Source organism: Balaenoptera musculus, chromosome 6 (assembly GCF_009873245.2).
Source record: "Balaenoptera musculus isolate JJ_BM4_2016_0621 chromosome 6, mBalMus1.pri.v3, whole genome shotgun sequence".
NCBI classification, from domain to species: Eukaryota; Metazoa; Chordata; class Mammalia; order Artiodactyla; family Balaenopteridae; genus Balaenoptera; species Balaenoptera musculus.
Genome location: NC_045790.1, coordinates 29,141,197 through 29,163,580, shown reverse-complemented (window position 1 = coordinate 29,163,580; position 22,384 = coordinate 29,141,197). Strand labels below are relative to the sequence as shown.

At 44.7% G+C, this 22,384-nt stretch overlaps 1 protein-coding gene across 5 annotated transcripts in view; it reads right to left on the bottom strand.

The window, feature by feature from the left end:
* Positions 1 to 4,313: 4,313 nt before the first annotated feature.
* The window catches only part of PTCH1 (patched 1), a 58,628-nt gene continuing 40,557 nt past the window's right edge, over positions 4,314 to 22,384 (bottom strand). For 4 of the 5 annotated variants that reach the window (XM_036856437.1, XM_036856438.1, XM_036856440.1 and 1 more), the window contains 8 exons: positions 20,736 to 20,919; positions 18,993 to 19,273; positions 17,421 to 17,558; positions 14,386 to 14,528; positions 10,960 to 11,059; positions 10,154 to 10,408; positions 7,982 to 8,537; positions 4,314 to 7,433 (listed from right to left, as the gene is read on the bottom strand). In XM_036856437.1, coding sequence (XP_036712332.1) covers positions 7,983 to 8,537; positions 10,154 to 10,408; positions 10,960 to 11,059; positions 14,386 to 14,528; positions 17,421 to 17,558; positions 18,993 to 19,273; positions 20,736 to 20,919 — 1,656 coding nt within the window. In that variant the 3' untranslated portion in view covers positions 4,314 to 7,433; position 7,982. The remainder of the gene's footprint in view (positions 7,434 to 7,981; positions 8,538 to 10,153; positions 10,409 to 10,959; positions 11,060 to 14,385; positions 14,529 to 17,420; positions 17,559 to 18,992; positions 19,274 to 20,735; positions 20,920 to 22,384) is intronic. The other variant, XR_005020401.1, reaches the window with a different exon arrangement.

Below are 22,384 nucleotides of genomic sequence, written 5' to 3'. Positions count from 1 at the left end.
CATTTTGAGTCTCTGTTAGTGTCATATTTACTGGGTTTGTTTGGTGAGTTCAGTTAGGGCCTGACACATATTAAGCAAGAAACTGTGGTTTTATTGCTAGTAGCACTGCTACCCAGGGTGGAGCTCCACCTTTAGCATCTGTATTTTGGATAGACTTCTATTGGCGTTGGTACTGAGAGAGTCTAACTCCACTCAGTATGCGAGAGGACAACCTTCTTATGGGAGGGAGAATGAGAGTAGAGAGGAAGGAATTCAGAAGGGGTCAAAGCTGACAGGTCAGGGCTTCCTACGCATGTGGGTATGTTTGGGCAAGCACATGCATGCATGATGTGTGTTTTGCAGTCCAGGGTGGATGCAAGCTATGTCCTCAGCAGTGGAAGAATAATTCATAAATACAGGCATCCTCTCTTACACTTTGAAAAGCCCACCTTAATTGTGTGCGCCTTATGATTACAGGCCATTAGAGACCATTAGTAAATGAACTCTGAGATTTCAATCATGAAATGCAAACTCTCTTGTGAAATGCAAACCTAGTTTCACATAGTAATTTCTTCTAATTAAGGAGGAACATTTTAGCCAATTAGCTTTTGGAATTTAAGTGTAATCAGAAGGATACTTCAGAGATTTGCTAACTGCTTCCCCCATTGCAGCTGTTTGCATTTAGTGCAGACATATACTCTGTGTGCATGATTATGCATATACCCATGGTGGGCGAGAGGCCCAGAGCTCTTCGGTTATAGTAGTTATGTGGACGGCAGTCACCCATACCTCTGAAATTATCACATAAAACAAGTAGGGGAAGGAATGAGGGCAATAAGAGAGAATAAGAACATCTGACTGAACTAGATCCACCTTCTAAATCTGACTTGACCGCTGAAGGTGTTGGCTCGTGTTAGGCACCTAATGAGGTCTCCAGATTTCTTGGATACAAGATGACAACAGTCTCATACAGCTTTAGTCTTCCATGATTCATGGACAACTCCCATGATTCATGATAACCTCCCATGATTCCATGTAAGGCAGGAGCTGTACAGGAAAAGATAAAGCATCCACTGATAGAAGGGCCAAGTGAGCTTATTGACACTTCAGCATCTGGCAACTGCTCTTGTAGCCCATGGGTATTCTGACCATCTCTTGACAACCTGTCCCACTCAATCTTTTTCATACCTCTTCCTCATTTTAACGGTCTTTTCCATAGTATCGGCCTCACTTTCTGGACATCTGACCATGTCCCCTCTGATGGATAGCTGTTCTCTCTCGCAATCCATAGCAGGGAGCTTCCTGCTTTTCTCTGTCTCATCCTGCCTCATCTCACTTCTTCTCTTGCTCAAAAGAGGCTCTCACCAGGAGTCTACCTACCGCTGCTGCTGCTGAACTTTGTAATTACAAAGATCATTCTTTTGGCATCTTGGGCTGAATGCTGCAATCCTCATTATTACATAATAACTCAGCAGTCAGAGCTTGCTCATCAATTTCTCCTCCATCTGTACGATATTTTTCTTTATAAAAATAAAACAGGTTCTTTTCTACCACTCCCCCTTCCACAAAAATACACGCTGTTGTCCACTGTGTACAAAGAGGGTGCTGCTGCTGACAGAGGTATTTCCCGGGCTTACTTCAGTGTGAACTCTTATCTTTATTCTTTGTCCTGTTGGTAGCTTACATCACACTCCTATACCTTCAAGTCCTGTGGATAGGAAGGAGATGAATGAAGAGGACACTTCCCAGGGAAAAAAGGAATATATATATAAAGGGGTTTAACTGAGTTTGAGAAAGATTTGGCTGTGGTTGCCTCTTCTGATCGCCACTGCTCGCTGAGGTGTGTCTCATTCTCAGAGCAAATGCTACCTCTACAGGTATTGTAGAGGCCTCTATTGGCCTAAGGAGAAGTTTTCAATCAGATTTGTGTCTCAAAATCCACCAGATTTATTCAGGACTTAGGTAAACATAAGGCCCCACTTTTTTTTGTCACGACAGACATATTTAACAGCTTCGGGAATGCTTGGCTTGGTTCCCTTCACAGCATCTTGGCTGAAAGGTCTCCTTCCCTTTGTCCCAAGAAAGGAAATCCCTAAGGGAGAAGGCATAAATCAATGATAATAACAACCTGCCATGTAGAATGTTTTGCTTTGGCCATGCCAAGCTGAGTTTGGGTTATCTCTATTGGTCACTTCTTTTTGTAGCAGAGTTCCCTGTGTCCCTCTGTTTTCCTGAGGTCCACCATGTTCCCAACAGACCAGAATGTCCTTTCAAGATCCTTCTGATGGCAGCTGTAATTTCCTGGCAGGGAACCTATACAGAAAAGGTGTCCAACATGCCTTCCAATGTGAACAGTTAAACAGATTCGCGTTCGAGGCATGCTCTCATTAGGTGCAGGCTTCATTAAAAGTAATTAAAACTTGGCAAATATTCTTGTTGGATGATTAAAAGGTCATCTCCACTTCTCCTTTTGGGAGGTCACTGCCAGTTACCAAAAATGAACACCTGCCTTTACATCAACATGGCTGCTGCCTGAAACTTAGTGGCACACAGCATTCCCGAAGCTGTTAAATGTCTGTCGTGACAAAAAAAGTGGGGCCTTATGTTTACCTAAGTCCTGAATAAATGTGGTGGATTTTGGGACACAAATCTGATTGAAAACTTCTCCTTAGGCCAATATTAAAAACTAAGTTAGCTTACTTGGGTGTATGTAATTTATAAAGAATATAAAATTGAATGGCAATGAATGGTCATCTTAGTGGTATAAAAAACACATCGAAAAGAAAGTGTCTCTCAGTTTGAATCCCAATTAACGCAATTAGTGTTTTCCATGCTTAGTTTCAGGGAGTACAGATTCCCCATGACTTCTGAATGAACCAAGAGAGCACTACGGATGAAATTCACCACTGGAGGTAACAGGTAGCTGATTATACCAGGATGTAGGAAGATGAGGTTATATAAGATAGAAAACCCTGCTTAATACTTTATTTTTTCCCGGTAAAGTATCCGTTAAGGAGGACATTGTATTACCCAAGCACCTTATTCCTTGGTCGGTGTACTGTATATCCGAAAACCTTCCCCTAGCTACTCTCACACTTCTGTATGAGGGCCTGTGTTGCCTTGGAGGCTGAGAGGTGGTGATTGAACCAAACTCAGTGCAGGGTCCAGAGGTTCTTCTGAGTCTTTCAGTTGACTCTTCGTATCCCCTCTGGTCCAGACCTCTTCACCACCACCATTGCTTTCAACCTTCAGAAGTCTGCGAGGGACATGCATCATCTTTAATTTACGTACAGATGAGGACACAGAGGCCCCAAGGTTTCAAACGACTTGCCCAAGTCGCAGTTGGTCAGCTGGAGCCCTCTCGGTGGGAAGGGTGGCAGAGGGTCTGTCCTGGCATGGACCTCCCCTTCCCCCCCTGGCCTGTTAGGTCATTGGCCCACACCCTCCAATGAGGCCTGCCCCACAGCCGTGGCAGAGCACTAAGAAGGGAATTCCTCTCTCAAGCCCCAGGCACAAACGCAGAGTTCACGGGTCTCCACTCTCCCACAGATGAACACGTGTTTTTGTGGAAAGACCACACAGAGGAGCTGGGATCTCTATGCTGTTTCCAGATCTGGCCTGCGTTGGCTGTGTAGCCCGAGTCAAATTATAGAACCAAGGCCACATTCAGCTGGAAGGAATTTAGAGATCGCCTCTGCTGGTGCATCAGAACCACCAGGACAGCTCATGAAAGCACAGATTCCTGGGCTTCAGTCCCAGGATTCTGACTCAGTAGGTCACTGAAGATCCTGCTTTTCTAGTAAACTTCCCAAGCATGAGAGTGCCGCCGATACAGGCACCCCACGTGAGTGTCACTGGCCTATGATAACCTTGTCTTAAGACGGGTCAGCAAACTTTTTCTTAAGGGCCAGTTAGCAAATATTTTAGGCTTCGCAGGGCGTACAGTCTGCGCTGCAACTATTCAATTCTGCCGATGTAGCTGGTAAGTGGCTGTGTACGATGGCTACATGCATATGAGCGTGTCTGTCTTCTGATAAATCTTTATATCAACAGGAGGCCCCAGGGCTGCAGTGTGCTGACTCCTCACCCCATGCTGATAGAATCTGAGTTCTTCCCCACCACTCCTTGCTTTCAGCTGTAAAATGGGGATGCTATTCCCGGTCTTACTTTTCTCCATGGCTATGATGAAGACAAGGTATGATAAACACTCAGAAAAAACATTTTGTATCAGGTTCAATCAGTCCCATATTGTCAGCTATACTGTTTTTAAGCACAACACCTTTATTTTAATAATCATTGAATTGGACTTATAAATACTCCCTTGAATTATTAGGTATCACATAAAAAAAAAACACAAAAAGGCTAAAAGATGACAGAAGGAATCATTTTGAAGGGTAATTTAGGAACTTTCTTCGTGTCAGAAAATAAAAATGTAGAACTCTTCCTATGTCAATAATGCCTCCGTGAAGGAGAACAAAAAAATGAGTATTTAACAAGGTTAGTCAGACGAAAAACAACAAAGTTTATGACGGCGTGACGCACTAACTGCCTTCGTAAAATATTTTAATTAAAAACCATTCCAAAAACAAAGATGTAACCAACAAGTTATATTATTTTTTATTCATGTTAGAATTTCTATCAGTGTTTGAACATTAATATTTAGAGAGTTTGTACATTTTTGCCTTCTGAGGTTTAAAATGAGAACCACACTAGGTCACAAATGGTAACTAATACACATTCCACAACTGCATGAATATTCACTCAATCTCACTCTCTTAACACTGTTAAACATTTTCTTTTCCTTGCTGTACTTTACAATGAAAAGTGTGCCCCACTCATGTCTCAGCAAAGTTCCAGACATTATGGATTCATCACATATAAATTCTTTAAAAATATACTTCTGTCAAAAGACTTGATGACTACTATGTACACTACAAAAATAAATTTTCATATAAATAAATTATATGGCATACTTTTATCTTTGTAACTGAAATGACACAAACCCATTTCTGCCAAAATTGGCAGACAATGAGACCCAGTTTGAATATTTCCTTTAAACTCCTTACACTAAAACCTACCATGAGTCCTTAATGAAAATGTTATATACTCTGAACTATTTAACATTAGTAAGCACTCTATACAAATAAAAATTCTGTTCAAAGGTAAAACATAGCTGTAATAGTGTTTCCAATAGAAATAAAATCCCTGCATTTTTCTGTTATAAACTGGCATGACAAATACTGTAGGAAAACATTCTTATGATACAAAATTATAAATATCAGCAAAGTTTTTTTTTTTTAAAAATTAAAACATCCAAATGAACAAACAAGACAGACAAAATAAAACTATTTTAAAAAAGAGGGAGAGAAATTCTGGTTGCCTGCCAGCCCCCGAGTTCTCCCTTTGCCAATGTGACTACCGGAGAAAGCTCTATGCTGTGCAGAAAGCAGGGGCCAGGCAAGCAGTCAGGCACCATGCAAGCTGGGCTCAGGAAAGGAGCGAGGGCACTCCTCGAGCCAGAGGGAAGCAGACCTCTGAATTTTGCATCATCTCTCTCCTGAATGTGGGATATAAGTTTTCTGAGCAGAGCTTGAGTGTTAGGTAGACAGACAGTGTGGCTGACAGAGGCACCAAACAGTAGCAGTGGGGCCATTGGGGCCCCTGGCATATTAACACACACATCTGGTAGCCACAGTCTTGTGGCGAGTTTTAGAGTCTGAGGTCACTACACTGCTGGTACTACTGGGGGCCGTTGCCTTTCGAATAAGATTTTCCACGTAAAACAGGAAGCATAATGGGAGCTGCCATTTGTGCACTCCTACAGTAGCTTAGTCTGGGTACCGAGTGCTTCCCCAACATTTGTTGGTCTCTGGCTAAGAGCCTAGGAAGACCAAACCTCAGAGCAAGAAAACAGAATTGATATGGAAGCAAATCTTTAAAAATAATGCCTGGTTGAGAGATATGTCTCTATATACATTCTTCAGTGGGGGGTTATGCAATTAGCATCTTCCTGCTCTTCAATAAATGTCACATTGAAAGAATACTAATGATGGTGAGAAGAGGGGGATGAGTTACTTACGAAGCGTGCACCCATAATGTTAATATTAACACTTGGAGGATCACCCTTCTGAAGCTCATATCCTATAGAATTTCTGATTCCGTATCACCCTATTGGATGCTCACTATTTTAAAGAGGATGCAAACAAATCCAGAAAGCCCCAACCGTGCCATTTAGCAAGAGAGGGAGTTTAAATTGTAGGGACTCAAAACATCACCTCTGGGTCTGTTGTGGACCCAGAATTAAGAGGTCATTGTCTCCAGAAGATTTCCAATCCACTCTTAAATTTGGGTGGTGATAGTGGTGGTGGTGTGTGTTAAGTGTGTGTGTGTGTTGTGCGTTGGTTACAAGAGAGGTACAATGAAGGCTGCATACTTTAGAGGATACGCTCACGGCCCAGCTGAGGCTCCCACTAGGTATGTTCTCTAGGTCTTTAATACCAATGAAGATGAAGAGATGTGAGCTCTGTACCCTGAGGTTCCAACATCCACCACAATGGTCCATGCGAAGGAACTTATCTCCTCTGAGGCACGAGTTGGGGTGTCTGGAAGGCAGCCAATGATCTTAAGAGATGCCCTGAACTTGAAGTGAGTCTGGCAAAAGGATAAGGAGATGTTTAGGGCTAGCCCTCCACCAGCGCTAGCACTAGAGATATCCTGACTCTTCTGGCCTAAGGTAGAGCCCACCACGGGTCACTCACAGACAGTAAAAAGAAAAAAAGAAAAAAAAATCACAGTACAGTACATTGGGAAATCACACACGTGTTCACACACACAGCCAAACAAGAGAATCTCATCCAACTACACCTAGAGAAGCCACCGGGGTTAACGTGCTTTCTTCATATTTGCTCATTAAACAACAACAAAATTATCACGCATAGCGTGTTTGAAAGTTAACAGTAACATTTCATACTACCACAGGGTTGTGATATGCAAATTTAAAATATTTTAAACAGAAACCTTTACAAAATAATCCTATTACATAAGCAATATTTGCATAGAATTATACAGGTAAATTATACAATATTTAAGCAGCAGCAACATATGCTGAAATTTAAGACTAAGTTAAGCTTGGTTGTGGCACAGAGACCAATGTACAAATAGGGAGGGGCTCCGCTGCGGTCTCCCCACTGCCTGCTCTGGAGGCAGGAGTGGAGAAAACCCAGATCACACTACTTTACATCCGTTCCTTCGTATATTACATATGTGTACACCTCTTAAATATTTATAGAAATATTTCACAAAATAATACAATCAGTTACAGTAACAATGAACTGCTATCTGGCACAGCACACCTTTCTAACTCCGCAGTTCTCTTCAAGCGGTTCTGGTGGGGCAGGGTAGGGGTAGGGAGGGGCTTCCAATCTTTGGCCTCTTTGCTTCAGATTTTACTCACCCTTTAAAAGAAAAAAAAAAAAGGAAGTCAAAGTAACAGGTCTATGAGTCCCTACTTATAAAGCACAAACACAGGCAAAACGGGTCTGGGGTATAGAAATCAGGAAGGTGGGGGATGGGTGAGGGCCTGAGGGGCTTCCAGGGGTGGGTCATGATCTCTCCCTTGACCTGGGGGCTGGTGACAGGGATGTGCTCGCTTTGCGACCGTTCGCTGAGCTGTGCGTTCATCAGACATACCTGCTATGGCTTTAAAAGACTGAAAAATAGGTGAAAGGGGCAGCTGTCAGGGTCTCTGCTGAGATGCATTAACCCTCCACAGGCTAACTGTGAGGGACAGACCCAATCTGGAACTCAAGTGGTTCTCCAAGGATGACGAAGCTTAGACAGGCAACCCTGCCTGTGGGTAAGAGGTCACTGCGGTTCAGCAGGGGACACATCAGTGCCCAGGGCTCCAGGAGGATGCAGCCATCTGCGTCCCTCCAAGTCCCTGAGGGGTCACTGAAGAGCAGCGCCTCTGAGGCCCACCCTCCTGCCCACCGGCCTCGCCCACCTCAGTTGGAGCTGCTGCCCCGGCGCCTCTCCTCACATTCCACGTCCTGTAGCTCAATGACCTCCACCTTGGGATCCCTCCTCTCGCAACGGACGTTAAAAGGCACATGGGGGTCCTCAAACAGCCCGTGGTCAGTCTCGGGGTAGTCCTCGTAGCCCGGGCGAAGCCCCCCTCGGGGGTTCCGACCGGGCCCGGGCCCGGGGGCGGGCGGGGGGTGCACTGCAACAGTCACGGACGCCGAGGCCGTCACGGTGGTGATGGGCTGGCAGTAGCTGGGCACGGAGCTGCCCGTGGCAGTGAATGCTGGGTGCCGAGGGTTGTGAGAACGGGTTCCCCGGGGGCCCGTGCGGTCCCTATTGCTAGGGCCAGAATGCCCTTCAGTAGAAATTTCGAAAGCGTCTCTGCGCGGTCTGTAGGGGGGCGGCCTCAAGCATTCTCTGGGGGCTTCTCTCCTGGGCTGCTGGCCTGGCCGTCCGGGTGGCAGGGACCCTGAGTCCAGATGGGGCTGCTGTCGAGGGTTGGAGGGTGGGTGCTGCCTCGGTTCAGGATGGACCACCTGCAGAGGGCAAGGGCAGGTTGAAACAGGCCGGGTGCTAATCCCAGGCTGGGCATCGGCCCCTGCTGCCCGGCCCTCCCTTCTTGGCTCTGGCTCCTGCCTGGCCACCCACACACAGCTCTTTCTGCACTAGAGCTTAGTCAACCCCACAGATGGCTGGGAGTGCCCCAGGGAGCTAACAGGGGCCTTCCACCCACAACGACGTGGCAGAGGTACGCCCTGTTTGGACCCTATGCCTAGGCTTTCTCCAGCACAGCTGGCTGGACACATATGGCTGCTGCCCATAAATGCAGGGCTGTGGTCTAAGTACCCGAGCTGCCTCTCTCCCACAGTCCGCCACCCCACCCTGCTGGGCAGAATCAGATCTCGAGCTCCTCATCTTCTAAAATGACTAAACGTCTGGCCCTGGCTCGCCCAAATGCAGGACGTTGCCCGGACGTTACCTACACTGTTGAATATGGTAGCCATTAGGGACATATGGCTATTTACATTTAAATTAACTAAAATTCAAAATTCAGCCCCTTAGGTCACGCTAGCCACATTTCAAGTGCTCAACAGCCACACGTGGGCAGTGGCTACTGCACTGGAGAGCATTTGCACTGTCACAGAAAGTTCTACCGGGCAGTGCTGCTCTGTCCTGTTGTTAGGAATCTGGTTTCTGGGTCTCTGTACAAAGCATGGAGCAACACAGTGGCCACATCAATCAAAAGGACCGTGACCAACTTCAAAGTCGTTCAGCTTGTACCTATTTTTAGGCTCCTGCTGAACAAAACCAGATTCACACTGCAGCTCAGCAGGCATCGTCACGGGGGGTAAGAGGAAGAAAATTTAGGTTATTTGGTTGGCCTCTCTCTCTTTCATGGAAGGGCAGCTCCAGCCTGGGACTGGAATACCCATTTCCTGGAGGGACAGCAGGAGGCCCCCAGTCAGAGCAACATGAGCCTAAGAACATTCCTTGGGTTTTGTGTGCTGTGCTCCAGGCCTGGGGGGCCGAGGACATCCTGGGGAGCACAGAGAGGGGAGAATGCAGTTGGGGCTCTCAGGGCCTCTGAGAAGAGGCTCCGGGCTGCTCATGGTTTTCCTGAATTACTGAAGGCTGGTTCTCAGCGTCTCTGCTCCTTCCAGCCACCTAGAATACGAGCTTGGAGCCACAAAAGCTTCTGGTGAAGTCTTAGACAATAACGATTGAAATAATTTTATACCAAGGGCAATTAAAAGTAACAGAAGTGGAAGGGAAAAGAAATCACTTCTGCTGGCAATAAAAATACCATTACATTTTAAAATAGGTATCATCCTACAATGATATGTAGCTTTTAAAAAAAGGGGGCAGGGGGAGCAAGGCATGCTTTACCTCTGGTCCTTAAGCTCAAACTGTACTTAGCTCAAACAAGATACATGCTGATGGATGTTTTTGCGTAGCCACCAATATTGGTCCCTGCCCTTTTCAATCTGTATGAGATACAACCATAGGAAACTGACATTTTTATAGTTTAAGAAGAGCCAAATATTGGCAATTTCATGTGAGTCCACCTAACCTATACATTTTTTGGCATGCTGTCTGTGATTTGCTGTTCAGAGCAGGCAGGGGCTGCCTCCTGGGGTGAATTATGACTTACGGTGGAGCGGGCGAACACAGGGTTCTCTGTGGCTTCCACGATCACTTGGTGGGAAGGGCCCCCGGTGCCCTGCTGGGCCTCGTAGTGCCGAAGCTCCTCACTGATGCCCGACACTGTCGTCTGAGAACTGTACTCTGAGTCAGAGGAATCAGACCCGTTGTTCGTGTGACCAGGGGGCAGAGCAAACCGGACCACGCTGGGGGGCGGCTCAGGGGAAGGGGTGGGCAGCCGGTTCAGCCCGTTGGCTGGAGACACCTATTTAAGGGGATTCAATATCACAGGTGTTTATCAACCATTTACCTGGTGGCTACACTTCAGGTTCAAAGCACAATATTGTTCAGGGGTCGCTGCCCCTCCCCCGCTCCCCCTCCCGGCCTCTCACGCTACCCTGTATTCACTTGGCCCAATCCCTGCCACTTTGAAGACCCTTGGGCCTGACAGCTGGAGCGAAAGAACTGCCCTCTGCTTTCACACTCTGGAAAGGCAGGCTGTGCCCTTTTAACTCCTGTTCAAGCCCCGATATTCTTCTTGAGTGGAAAGTGCTTCATTGATAGAGACCTACAAGACTCAGGTTGCCAATCACTAGGTTTCAAAAATAAACAACCTAAACCAAATCAAACCATTCCCCCTACATCCCCTAGCACTATTAAATTGAAGGGAAAAAAAGCCATAGTTATTTGTTTACTGAAAAAGTAAACAACCAGCAAATGTGGATATACTTAAATATCTAAATTAAGAGTGACACCAGGAAAAACAATATTCAGGTGGCCTGAGGACTGCACATTACACTGGCGACAATCACTGACCTCAGGATACGGTCCGAAGAAGGACAAAAGGACCGGCAGCAAAACCAGTCCATTGAGAACACCCAGGATTGTTAGGATTGCCAGGACAGCAAAGAAATACCTTGAAGATAAAAGGGAAACAGGAACATTTACCATGGCAAAAGTAAATTAAGCTACCCTTCACGTGCCCAAACGCCAGAGCCAAAAATTAACAAAACCCACACCAGTGAAAAGGCTGTTACAACACTGCGTTTCAAATTCAGCACAAGATTAGTTTTTTTTTTTTTTTCTTTTAACCTTATGACTTTGAGGACTACATTCTACAACCCAAAGTGTTAGTTCATGAAGGGAAGAAAAAAAATCAGGTTTGTTAATTTGCTGAAATCTCATGGCATGTAATGTTATTTATGAATGTGTTACACAAACACAAAAATATGGAATGTGAACTGAATGGCCGAGCAGACTGAAAGCACAAATACAATGCAGAGGGGCCCCGTCCGTGAAAACCCAGCAGAAGCAAACAAATGAAGTGAAGGGTGTAGAATTTAAACAATTTAGCCCAGGAGGAAAAGCAGCCCACTTCTGCAGGCAGCTAATCCACTGTGAAATGCTTCTGCATCTTAGAGCAGAATCTCTAATTAAGTCTCCAGCGTAGCAGGTAAGGCTTTCCCTGGGCTTTCATTAACCGCAACTTTCTGCCTAGAATTCTGTGAGTTCCAGTTTTACCAAATAGCTCCAATTGCAATCTTTTTAGAACACTGGAACCAGCTTTCGGCAAAGAAAACACTGCCCATTCTGTGGTTGCTGGGGCATTCTCGGGGGAGGGCGGTCCACAATGACGGGCTGCTCTGCCGGCCAATCTTTTGTTGAACAATTTAGCATCTCTGAATAACTCTTGTTTTGCGTCAGCCAATTCAAACATAAAGGCCGCAGCACCATGAAGAAGAGGAGAGCGCACAAGTGGCCCTGCTTTCCCACCGTTGAGGGCTAAGGTCTGGGATCCTTCACGAATACCAAGGTGAACCTGTCAGCCAGGGAGAGTCGCTGGAGGATGTTGCACACAGCTGGAGGCAGCAGGCTCCACGCAAGCATGCGTTTCTGTAACTAACGGTTTCTAGGGCAATTCTGCTGGAAGTGGGCTGGGGTGGGGGACAGCTCAGGATGTTCTGGGAAGAGGGAGGGCAAGATATCTATCTGTTAATGGTCCTCTTGATCATAAAACGGAACAGGCACCAAACTCTGCTGTGCCTATATATGTTTCAACGTTAGATGAAAGGAGAGAGAATCCCTATAAAAATACAAATACCTCGCAGCTATTGTAAACATTAGAAACTTCTGAGCTGCATTAGTAAAAACCAAGCAGCCGATGTCTTGCACTAATGTAAACTGCTGCAACGTTAGGCTGAGGCATATATCAGCAGCAGGCATTAAGACATTTGCATCCCATCCATCTAACTGTAGAATAAACAGACCAATTAGATTTCTGACAGCTTAGTGTATACAATGTCTGCTCATTTAGTCGACCTCAGTGAGGGCTTTATCAGGTTAATCCATCCAGTTCTAGAAAATGGGAAGCCCTTTTAAGTGCTTGAAACAAGAACCCTGATATCTCTGGGAGAGAACAAGACGCCATGGGTTAGATGAGAGAGCTGGGATCCTGCTCTCCACCCAGGTCCCAGATGGTTGTTCTAATTCAGGCTATGTTTCTTCTCTGTGGCTCCCTTGGCATCCCCCACAAGGCTGAGTTAGATCCTCTGAGATCCCATCACACTCTGTTTCCCATGGTTTTGAATTGCCTGTGACCTTGTCTCTCTCCCCCCATAGACCGTAAACTATGTAGAGGGGGACGGGGTCTACATTACTTGCAGTTGTGTGAAATGGCACTTATGAGGTGCTCACTACATTGTGTTGAATGAGAAATTACACAAAGGAAACTCTATTTGACATAGGGTTTTTACATCACAGAGAAACAACCACTAATGCCCGAATAAAGGAAGAGTCAAAATCAAATTAAGAGCTTAAAACAAAACCCAGACCAAAACCTTCATCTAGTTTAGGCATATGTCTACCTGATATTGGCAAACAGGGTGTACGAATTGGCTTGTTAAGTGATCAGTCGTCTGTGCTGAGAGGATCAAGCAACGTGGCCATCATCTGGGAGCTGGCTGGAAACGCAGACTCTGCTCCCCACCCCCAGTGAAGTCTGATCTGCATTTACAGAGAGCCCCAGATGACTCACGAGCACGTTACAGTTTGAGAAGTACTGGTCTACACCTCTCCACTCACTCTCCACCCAAGCGACACTGAGCCAACCCTGGCACTCATTCTAGCAAGGCTAAATCTCCATGATGCCGACCCGCCCAATGGGGTACGTCACAGACCAGTGGACTGATCTTTTCTCGTAATAAAGAAACTTTGGCTACAACTTAAAATCCTCTTCTTTTCACTTGGAATTGAAAGGCCTATCGCAACATACACATCAGGAAAGCCTGTTTAGATTCTCTTTCTAGATTATCGAAATGTCCCTAACGATCAAGTCATTTCTCACATTTCATTCTGCTTTACCATGGTCCTAATTCTGGACTATCTTTTACTTATGGATGATTCTGGCCTCGCCTCTCCACAGAGCAGCAGGGTTACATCCAAGGGCAGCTATGTCAAAAAGCTGCGGAGGCTGTTCAGAGAAGAAAATGGTCTTTCCCTGCAGTTCTCAAATTCTTTTCAAAAGGAAAACTTGCTCTCCTTTTATACTTCACAAAGTCAAACCCTTAATTAAATTCACCAGAAACTGCTTGCCATGAAATCCAAATTGAAAGATGTATCCAACTAGGCTTGGATTTCAAAAATTTGGTGTTAAGTCACACATTAAATGCTTCTTAAATCTTAGTGGCAACTCAAATGTGAAATCAAGGCATGTCATCTTCACTTCTTAAAAGAATAAAATCTATGTGAAAATTTTAGGTTTCTGTACGTTTTCCTTTCTACAGTTTTGAAGGAGAAGTGAAGGTCAAATTCAGTCAATTAATGGGAACCAGGTCATTTCTTTCTGTTGGTATTTCTAACCTCAATAGCAATAAATGGGATATCGGTTTCAAGTTGTAGAGTTGCCTTTGTTGCTAGCCCCAAACCCTCCATCTTATCTCCCTAAGATATTCCCCAAGACAGCTCTAGAAGAGAGCTTGCTTTTATGCCTCTCAGGATACCTCTGAGTTAATAAACTCAAAAGAAAGTGGAGTCACAGATTGTGGCAATCACTGCACAATGTATGCATATATCAAACCACCATATTGTACCCCCTTAAATATATACAATTTTCATTTGTCAATTATACCTCAATAAAGCTGCGGGGTTAGGGGTGGGGAGTAGAGTCACAATGAAGACATGCTGCAATCTTCCAGAGACAGAAGGAAATAAGCAACAGAGATCACATTAGAAACTAACGCTTACCTGACAATGAAATCAAACTCGGATCCTGCAAGCATCAGCACTCCTAACAGAGTGGAAACAGCACCATCCAGAACAGGTGCAAACATGTGCTCCAGGGCGAGCACGGCCCTGCGGTTCTTATCGCCAATGGCTGTTAGAAAGGCCTGCGCAACGAGGAGAGTTTGGATGATCAGATTCCTGGACTTTACTTGGTCAATGGCCAGCTTCGTCTTAAATGCTATTAGCCACTTTCATCTGCCTCCACTGAACCTCTCAGATCTTACCCTCTAGCTACTGGAATGTTTAATTGGGGCTGCTCAACTAGCTAAATCTAGGCTTACACTAAATTGACCTGTTCATGATAATGGGTTGTATTTGGTATTGATGTAAATCTTGAACAACAAGAATAAAAGAAGAAAAGCATATTTACTTTAAATTTAAAAACCATGCCAAAACTATACAAATGAGCAAAATGTTCCCTTCTTTTCACTGTTACTCACGCTTGAGTTTACTCCCCACACTTAAATGCTCTAGCATCATTCATATGGGAGACCTACAGTTGTGAAAGCGACAGCGTTTTGCCCGATTTTTTGAAAGGTCAAGATCTTACTTCCAAGTGGGCTTAGCACCTGGGTGCTAAATACATATTTCCTCACTATTATGCTGAGGTTAGAAATTCTGTCACTGTGTTCAAACTAATGTGTTTGTAGTACATGTAAGTACCATGAAGGTATCACAAGAAAAACACAGGGCTGTAAATTCAATCAAGCCCGTTCTAAATATGTGTGGATATATCTCACCTCTTATGCATTCTCTAAAGCTCTTCTAGTTCAAGGACACTGTTGATACCAAATGGGAACTTTATGGAGATCTTGGTATATCAGACTATTGGCTTGAATGTGTGACCCAGGACCATTTTACTGTGGCTTAGTTACTGTTACACCCTGCCTGCTCCCCCAGTGGGATGCAACAGGGAGGGCTGAGCCTGGCAGAAGCTTGCTCTCTGAAAGTTCAGGCTGCTCTGGGATGTGCTGAGAAGAGGGCTTGGGGCCCTTGCAGGTGGCATTATGCGCACTAGGGAAGGACAGGAGGTTATTCTACTTAACGGATGAAGAAATAAAATTACACAAAAGTATGCAAAGGTGCATTATGAATTTTCATATTTTTCTCTAAAGTGGGGTCTATGTATGGGTGCTCTTTCAGAGTTGGGAGACTTTAGGGTCAAAGTAGTTGTCTTTTTCTCCTGGGAGGAAAGCACCAAGATGGTTTGGAACCATGTCGCTCTGTGCTGTATTTGGGCCATGAGGCCCTAAGGGTCAAAGTTGGGTTGATCTTCTTGCATATAACTTATGCTACTAAAACAGTAAACTGCCAGGCACCCATCGATTCCTTGACGACTTTCACATACAGGACATGGTAAGAACACCATGTCCTGTGTGTGGATAGTCTCTTGATGAAGACTTGGGCTAGCAGCACAAAGCCAAGTTGGCTCTTCAGACTCCTTAAATTCTCAGGATTAAATCTTGCATGAGGAGTAGAGGAGTTCCTTCACTGTTTATTCAGCACCAGTATGGATATTTATGTTCATACGACCTCAGAGATCCAAGGTGCCGCTACAGTTTAAAGACTGTCATTAGCATTTCCACTGCAAAAATCTGTTCTAGGACCACCCTTGTTTGTAATGCTAGCTACCAAGAAGAGTGGTTTTCATTCACATCAGAATAAAATGATTTGTGGATTTTTAGCTCGCGTGTAATTTTTCTCCTTTTTTAAAGAAATGATATCATAATTATGTGTTCTCTAAGCTCTAGGCTCTTCTTTCTAAAAATCCCCTCTCCTTCTTCCCAGCTCAACTGAGGAAAGTAATTTGGGTAGGCTCAAAATTTAGAAAACTGTTTCTATATATTATCAGCTTTTTATTATACACTGGGGGAAAAACAGGTTAACTGCAACAAAACATTCCTTCTGAAATACAAACATTTATAATCTCTAAGTAGCATACATATGGCCCTGAAAGAAGACAACAGAAGGTAGAAGGCAGAAGCATCTGTCTAGACACCCATATGTGTAGATATGCATGTGCCATGTGTTGAGCCCAAAGAAAATCAACGCTAGAGATTGCAAAAGCAAGGCTTTTTGCAAGAGCAAAGGCTTTACTCAATCGAAGTAATTTGATCCAAGTCAAATGCTTGGTTTCCTAGCTAAGCATTCCAAACATCAGTATTTATTCAGTCAGTAAGTATTTACTGAAAGCCTACATAAACCCAAGGACGCAGACTATAAACACAAGTGTGGACGGAACATAATTTACACATCGCTATAGGGCTTTTGAATAATTCTCTGATAAATGTATACGACGGGCTTGTTTCTTGGGTTAGACTCCTCTTGAAGTTTACTTTTCTCCCACAAAGGATTCACAGGACTGTGCACAGAAAGAGCGGGGGAAAAATTCCTATTGAGAGAAACACTAGTTCTCTTACTTTCTGCCGTCATGAATTTGGAGGCTGGGAGGTCGAAGGAGCTGGGTGGGCTCAGGTGGGAGAGCTAGTTCATCAGCCCCAGGGTATTTCCTCAGCTGCCAACTCACCTCACCCTCCACTATGCCATCCCCACCAAATCTGTGAGTGTGGTCTCATTTTATCCCTGCTTTGTTACTGTGATTTTAAAAATTGTGTGTATTCATGCACACGTATACACCATCTGTCTTAGGAACAGCAGACGAGTTCAGGACCCGTGGTGACACAATTGACAACACCAAATAAGCAGAATCCTTCCTGGCCCACTCGGACACACCAGGGACACTGCCTACTGCTGACGTGGCCTGGCTTTCACCTTTGACACCCTTCTTCTTAGATTTCCCCCAGAGGGAAAGGAGTCCAGCTGAACTTCAGCCACGCCCAGGGAATGTCTGTGCTCTGAAGCCTTTCTGCTGTGATGTGTGTCAGGTGTGTTCCTTGATGTTGGAGAAAATGAAAAGGTTCCCAACTTGGAAACTAAAAAGAGCTAGAGGAAATAGGTTGCCTTTTCATAGCTTTCACTAAAAACGTCTCCCATACCAGAGCAACATGAACGGTGAACTCCACTCCGATGCCGACGGAAGCGATCAAGATGACCACAGGCACGGCACTCAGCTTGATTCCAATGAGGCCCATCATGCCAAAGAGCTCGACCGTCATCAAAGCCAAGACTGTCACCTTTAAAAAGACACACAGGATGAGTGACTGGGCACAAACACACTCTAGGTGTTGCAAAAATTTTTTCAAAACTATTCCCCGAGCGCAATCTATAAGGAATTATAGAAACACGCACTCATTGCTGGCTACAAATTTAATATAGTTTAAAACAAGGTGTTTCCTTCTGTTTTGATCTTAACCATCAGAGACCATCCTTCAACTTATAACTGAGTTGAAACTAGAGTTTTTGGTTGCCTTGCCCTCCATCCTAAAGAAAGCTGATAGGACGGGGTGAATAAAAGTTCTTTTACGTAAAAGTAGCTTTGCTTTTGCTTGGAGAGTCCATGGACTGAGTGAGGATGACTTGGGAGAAAGGGGACGTGTGGTCAGCTGATGTGGGTCAGGTTACAGCCCCTTCACTTTGAAGAAATGTGGAGTTACTGGGGTGGACAAAGCAAACAGTCAAATCCAAGGAAAAGCTTTTATTTGCCTTTCTTTCATCTGCCTTGTAAAAATTTCTAGGGGGATGGAAAGAAAATCTGTGTGGCAGACTTTGGAGTTTTTTGGGCCAAAGAGGAGAAAATACAAATAAAACAATAAACTACACAGGGACAAAAGAAGGAGAGAATGATCTTTCCTTCTGGAGGTGGGGGGGCAGCAGGCAGTGAAGGGGGAACAGACAAGTACAATAAAAGTTCCCTTTGCTTTCTTTTAATAAGCTAATGAAAGATGGATAACATCAATTGCTTAAGTACCATGAAAACTCCTATAGACTAAACATTTACCTTTAAACATACCTGTTGCACAGACTTATGGTGCAGAAACAAGACCTGGTCTCTGTTTTTATAATTCTGGCATTTTGAAGGCTATACCACAGTTCATGGAATTTAAATACTGCCATGATTTTATTAGCCTCTACACGAAACTTGTTTCAAATCTGAGAGTACTATACTTGGAGAAAGAATGCAAAAAATAGGTTGGTAATACTCGTTTATCAATTCTGCCCAAGAGTTAAAACAAACACACCACACAAAACCATCCCTAAAACCATTTATCCATATACCACCGTCCTAACTTCTCGAATTATCCCTCCATTTAGAAGAATCTTCTCTATATTTGGTCTGGGTTGTAGTAACAAAATGACACTTGAATTGAAAAAACAGTTATGCTTTGCGTGTTTGTATTTAATAAATGCTCAGCTCAATTATGGAAAGTGTGCTCAAAAACTCCCCTATCTTTACATAAAAAGTTTAAAGGAGAGGGGACAGAAGATTAAGGCCATTAAAGGCTCTACCTAACCATGAACCTCACCACCTCCAGTAGAATAAATACAGTATGGATGATGCAATCTATACCCTCCTCCAGAGGCCCAGACATAAACAAAACTTCCCGGCTGCAGAAAGAGCTATGCTGAAAGGAATTTGACTTCCACAAAGACCCTTAGAATAAACTCACAATGATCCCGGCCGTCCAGGGGTTCAGGAGGAAGACAGCACACACGAGGAACGTGCAGGCCAGCACCACGCTGATGGATAGGAGGAGCCAGTGGCGGAGGCCGATGTACTGCTCCCAGAAGAGGAAGGGGTAGCCGTTGGGGTAGCTGGAGAGCCCCAGGCTCGTGTAGTTGTTGCAGATCGTTCTGACTTTTTCAATTGCTTCGACGAAGTCTGAGGTGTCACGCAAGCCGTTGAGGTAGAAAGGGAACTGAGCGTATTCGATGGGCTCTGCTGCTGGGACTGGAGAGAGAAGGCAACAGGGAGAGGGCCCAATGGTCAGTGGCTCCTGGCAATACTGAGAAAGGCAAACGGACGCCATCCAAGGGTGGAAGAAATGCAGCAAGCTCCCACTGTTAGCCATCCCAGATGTGCATCCCCGGATTCTCCACAATTGCAATGAGAAGAGAAAGAACTCGGCAAGAAAGTCCACTTAACCGCACCTCTTTCAACATGAAGGACAAACGATACCAATGGTGGTCTTCAGGTCTTTACAGTTTCAATCTTTGGTTTAAGAAATTTTAAACAATGATCAACCTTTGATTTTGTGGGGGGGGGTGTGTGTGGAGGAGGAGCCTGTGATCTGTGTATTGATTTACCCTTAGATTTTAATCTTCTAGAAGCAGTCACTCTTTGTAATGGGTCTAAACAACTTAAGAATTCAATTGTGAGAACCTTTTTTTTGTTCAACTGACACAAGTGAAAATACTAAGTTCAAACTGTTTTACTCAATCACTTATGAGAACAAAATAACTCGAAAGCCATGCTTTACTGAGAAAAATGCTTGACTTTCTTATCCTTTTAGTGATCTAACACACTTAAACCTTCCATGCTTCTTTTTTTAATGCAATGCTAAGTCTTCAGCAGCAGGGGAAGAAATCCTTATACAACAAGCATTTAGTTGCTGCCGTTGTGTGTTCCAGACCCTCTGGGGTCATTCAGTTGACTTGCTAAACATGATTTGCCCTATTATAATCTCAACTATAAATTTTCATTAAGACAAGCCTTGGCTGCTTGCCACAAGGCTCTGAGGTTTAGATACAGGGAAGCACAACCCGCCTGCTCTCCAGCCATGTTCGCAAAGGGACCTGTCTTCTTTCTCACGTCCTCCCTTGGCCTCGTACCCAAGGTATACGCTACTAATATCTCTAACACAAATGCAAATTAAATCCATCCAGAACCACCTTTCAAAGTCGGGGCTGAGAGGTGAAAGGAAGAGGACGCTGATGTATACAGACTTTTCTGCTCCGGTTTAAACAGCTTTGACAGAGTACAGGTGCTTGGTGGCTTATAGGAATGACCCAACTTGCCAAAAATCCCTTCAACACCAGAGTTGACAAAGTTAAGATAAACATATAATCCCCAGCGATAAAACTCTGCAACAGTAAAACAACACTCAACCTGGAGGCGTCCCCAACTTTCACATGGAACAGCTGGCATTAAAGAGAGAGGCCTGGTGGACGTATTAGAGTCAAAGGCACGAAGGGAGATTAGAGACTCTTATTTCTCAATGTGATAGAGCATGAGTTGCATTCGATTACACATCCTCATCTGTCTCCCGGAGTTTTAAACTAAAAGAAATATATTGTTCTGTTTACACTGTTGAACCCTGGGTAGTGTCAATGGATGAGGGCTGTGACTGAGCCTGGAGGTATGGGGTGTAAGGAGCCCCATAAGCTTGCAGGCCCAGTGGAAGGCTACTTACTTCTCAGCCTGGTTTCTGGCATGTAGTCGGCTTTGTCGTGGACCCACTCAGGACGGTGAGGCCGGATGTTGGCTTGGGAGGCGGCGTAAGCCACGGGGTCATTGCTGACCCAAGCGGTCAGGTAGATGTAGAAAGCGTTGGGATTAATGATGCCGTCTGCATCCACCAGGCGCCGTTTAGTCAGCTGCAAAATGGGCAGAACAGAAGCCTTTCAGAGGGGTGCTTGGGGTAAACACACTCCTGCCTAGAGAGAATAGGAGCGGAGCTCTGCACCAGCATTTGCAGCAGAGGAGAGAATGCCCACTGTTTGCAAGTACAGAAAATCCCATCAGAACACCTTTGGTTTCTTTCAAAATGCACTTATCAGAGGATGCAATAATCGGCATGTTTATAACACACACACACACAGTTCTGCAGAAGGCCCAGGAATGGACTGAACCAATTAAATCTGAATGCTAAAAGGCTGTCTGCAGCCAAGGCGGAGAATGAACAATCTGAAGAAACATATTTATAGGAGAGGAAGGGGGAAAAAAACCTGGCAAGAATCCCCATACACGTCTGTGTGCAGTTAACCTCTGCTGTTAACACTAAAGGAAATGCCACCCAGTAAATGGAGGAGAGCTATAAAAATAAAACAACATCTGTATAAATTTTGCTAACACTAGCCTCCTATGACCTGTGTATTCAAAAAATGCCCATCGCCAGAAAGTGGAAGGGACGGGTGCACAACCTTGGTCTTTCTGGGAATCTTATTCTGAGAGGTGGTCACACATAGTACGCCACATCCTGTGAGGAAGCCAAATACTATGCTCCCTCTAAAGTGGGCCTGTGGGCCTTGCGTAGGTGAAAAACATCAGGAGACAGATATACATAGACACACACGTATGTATGCATATACTTTTTCCTGTTTACTTTAGATTGAGAACTGGTTCCAATGCTTTCGGTCTTTTTTAACAAAATGAAAACACCAGTGACAGAAGTTAATAGAGAAAGAGTGAAGGAAGAAAGTGGAGGAGAGTGAGAGAACTAAATTTTAGGGATCTGGATTCAATTAATCCACAGGATATGTAACAACTGTACGTCTTCAAGCCGTCTCTGGAATTACATAGTACAGCTCACGGCCTCCGCGCACAAAGCACGCTCTTATCCCTCCCAGGCAGAGGAAATGATGTCCGGGGGCCTGGCCCAATCACATTTGTTCCACAGTGTCCCTGGTCCCTAAAACCCAACCCAGCCCCCGGGCATCCCCGCTATCTCTCAGACGCCTCTGCCCGCATCCTTGTCAAACCAGACAGCATGCCCCATGTGGCCACAAAGCACCAAGTTCACACTCCATAATAACTCTGAACAATGTACTTTGTAAATCTGTCACCTTTAATGCCAGCAAAAAAGGGGAGACAATAAACAGAGCTGCTAGGAAGATCATTAGCATGACGGTTTTCTGCCTGAAGTAAGTAAGTAAGTAAGCAAGTAAGCTACAAAGACCAGAGGGAATAGGACCTGGGGAAGCCAGTAGTGGGGCTGGACTCATCTGAAATCTGAAGGGTCCAAACGCCCTCCCCAGCATGCCCAAGGAATCAAAAGGGATATGCTGGAATCCAAGTGTCACAGCGAAGAGGCAAATGCAGTTGGAGAATATGATTACCAAA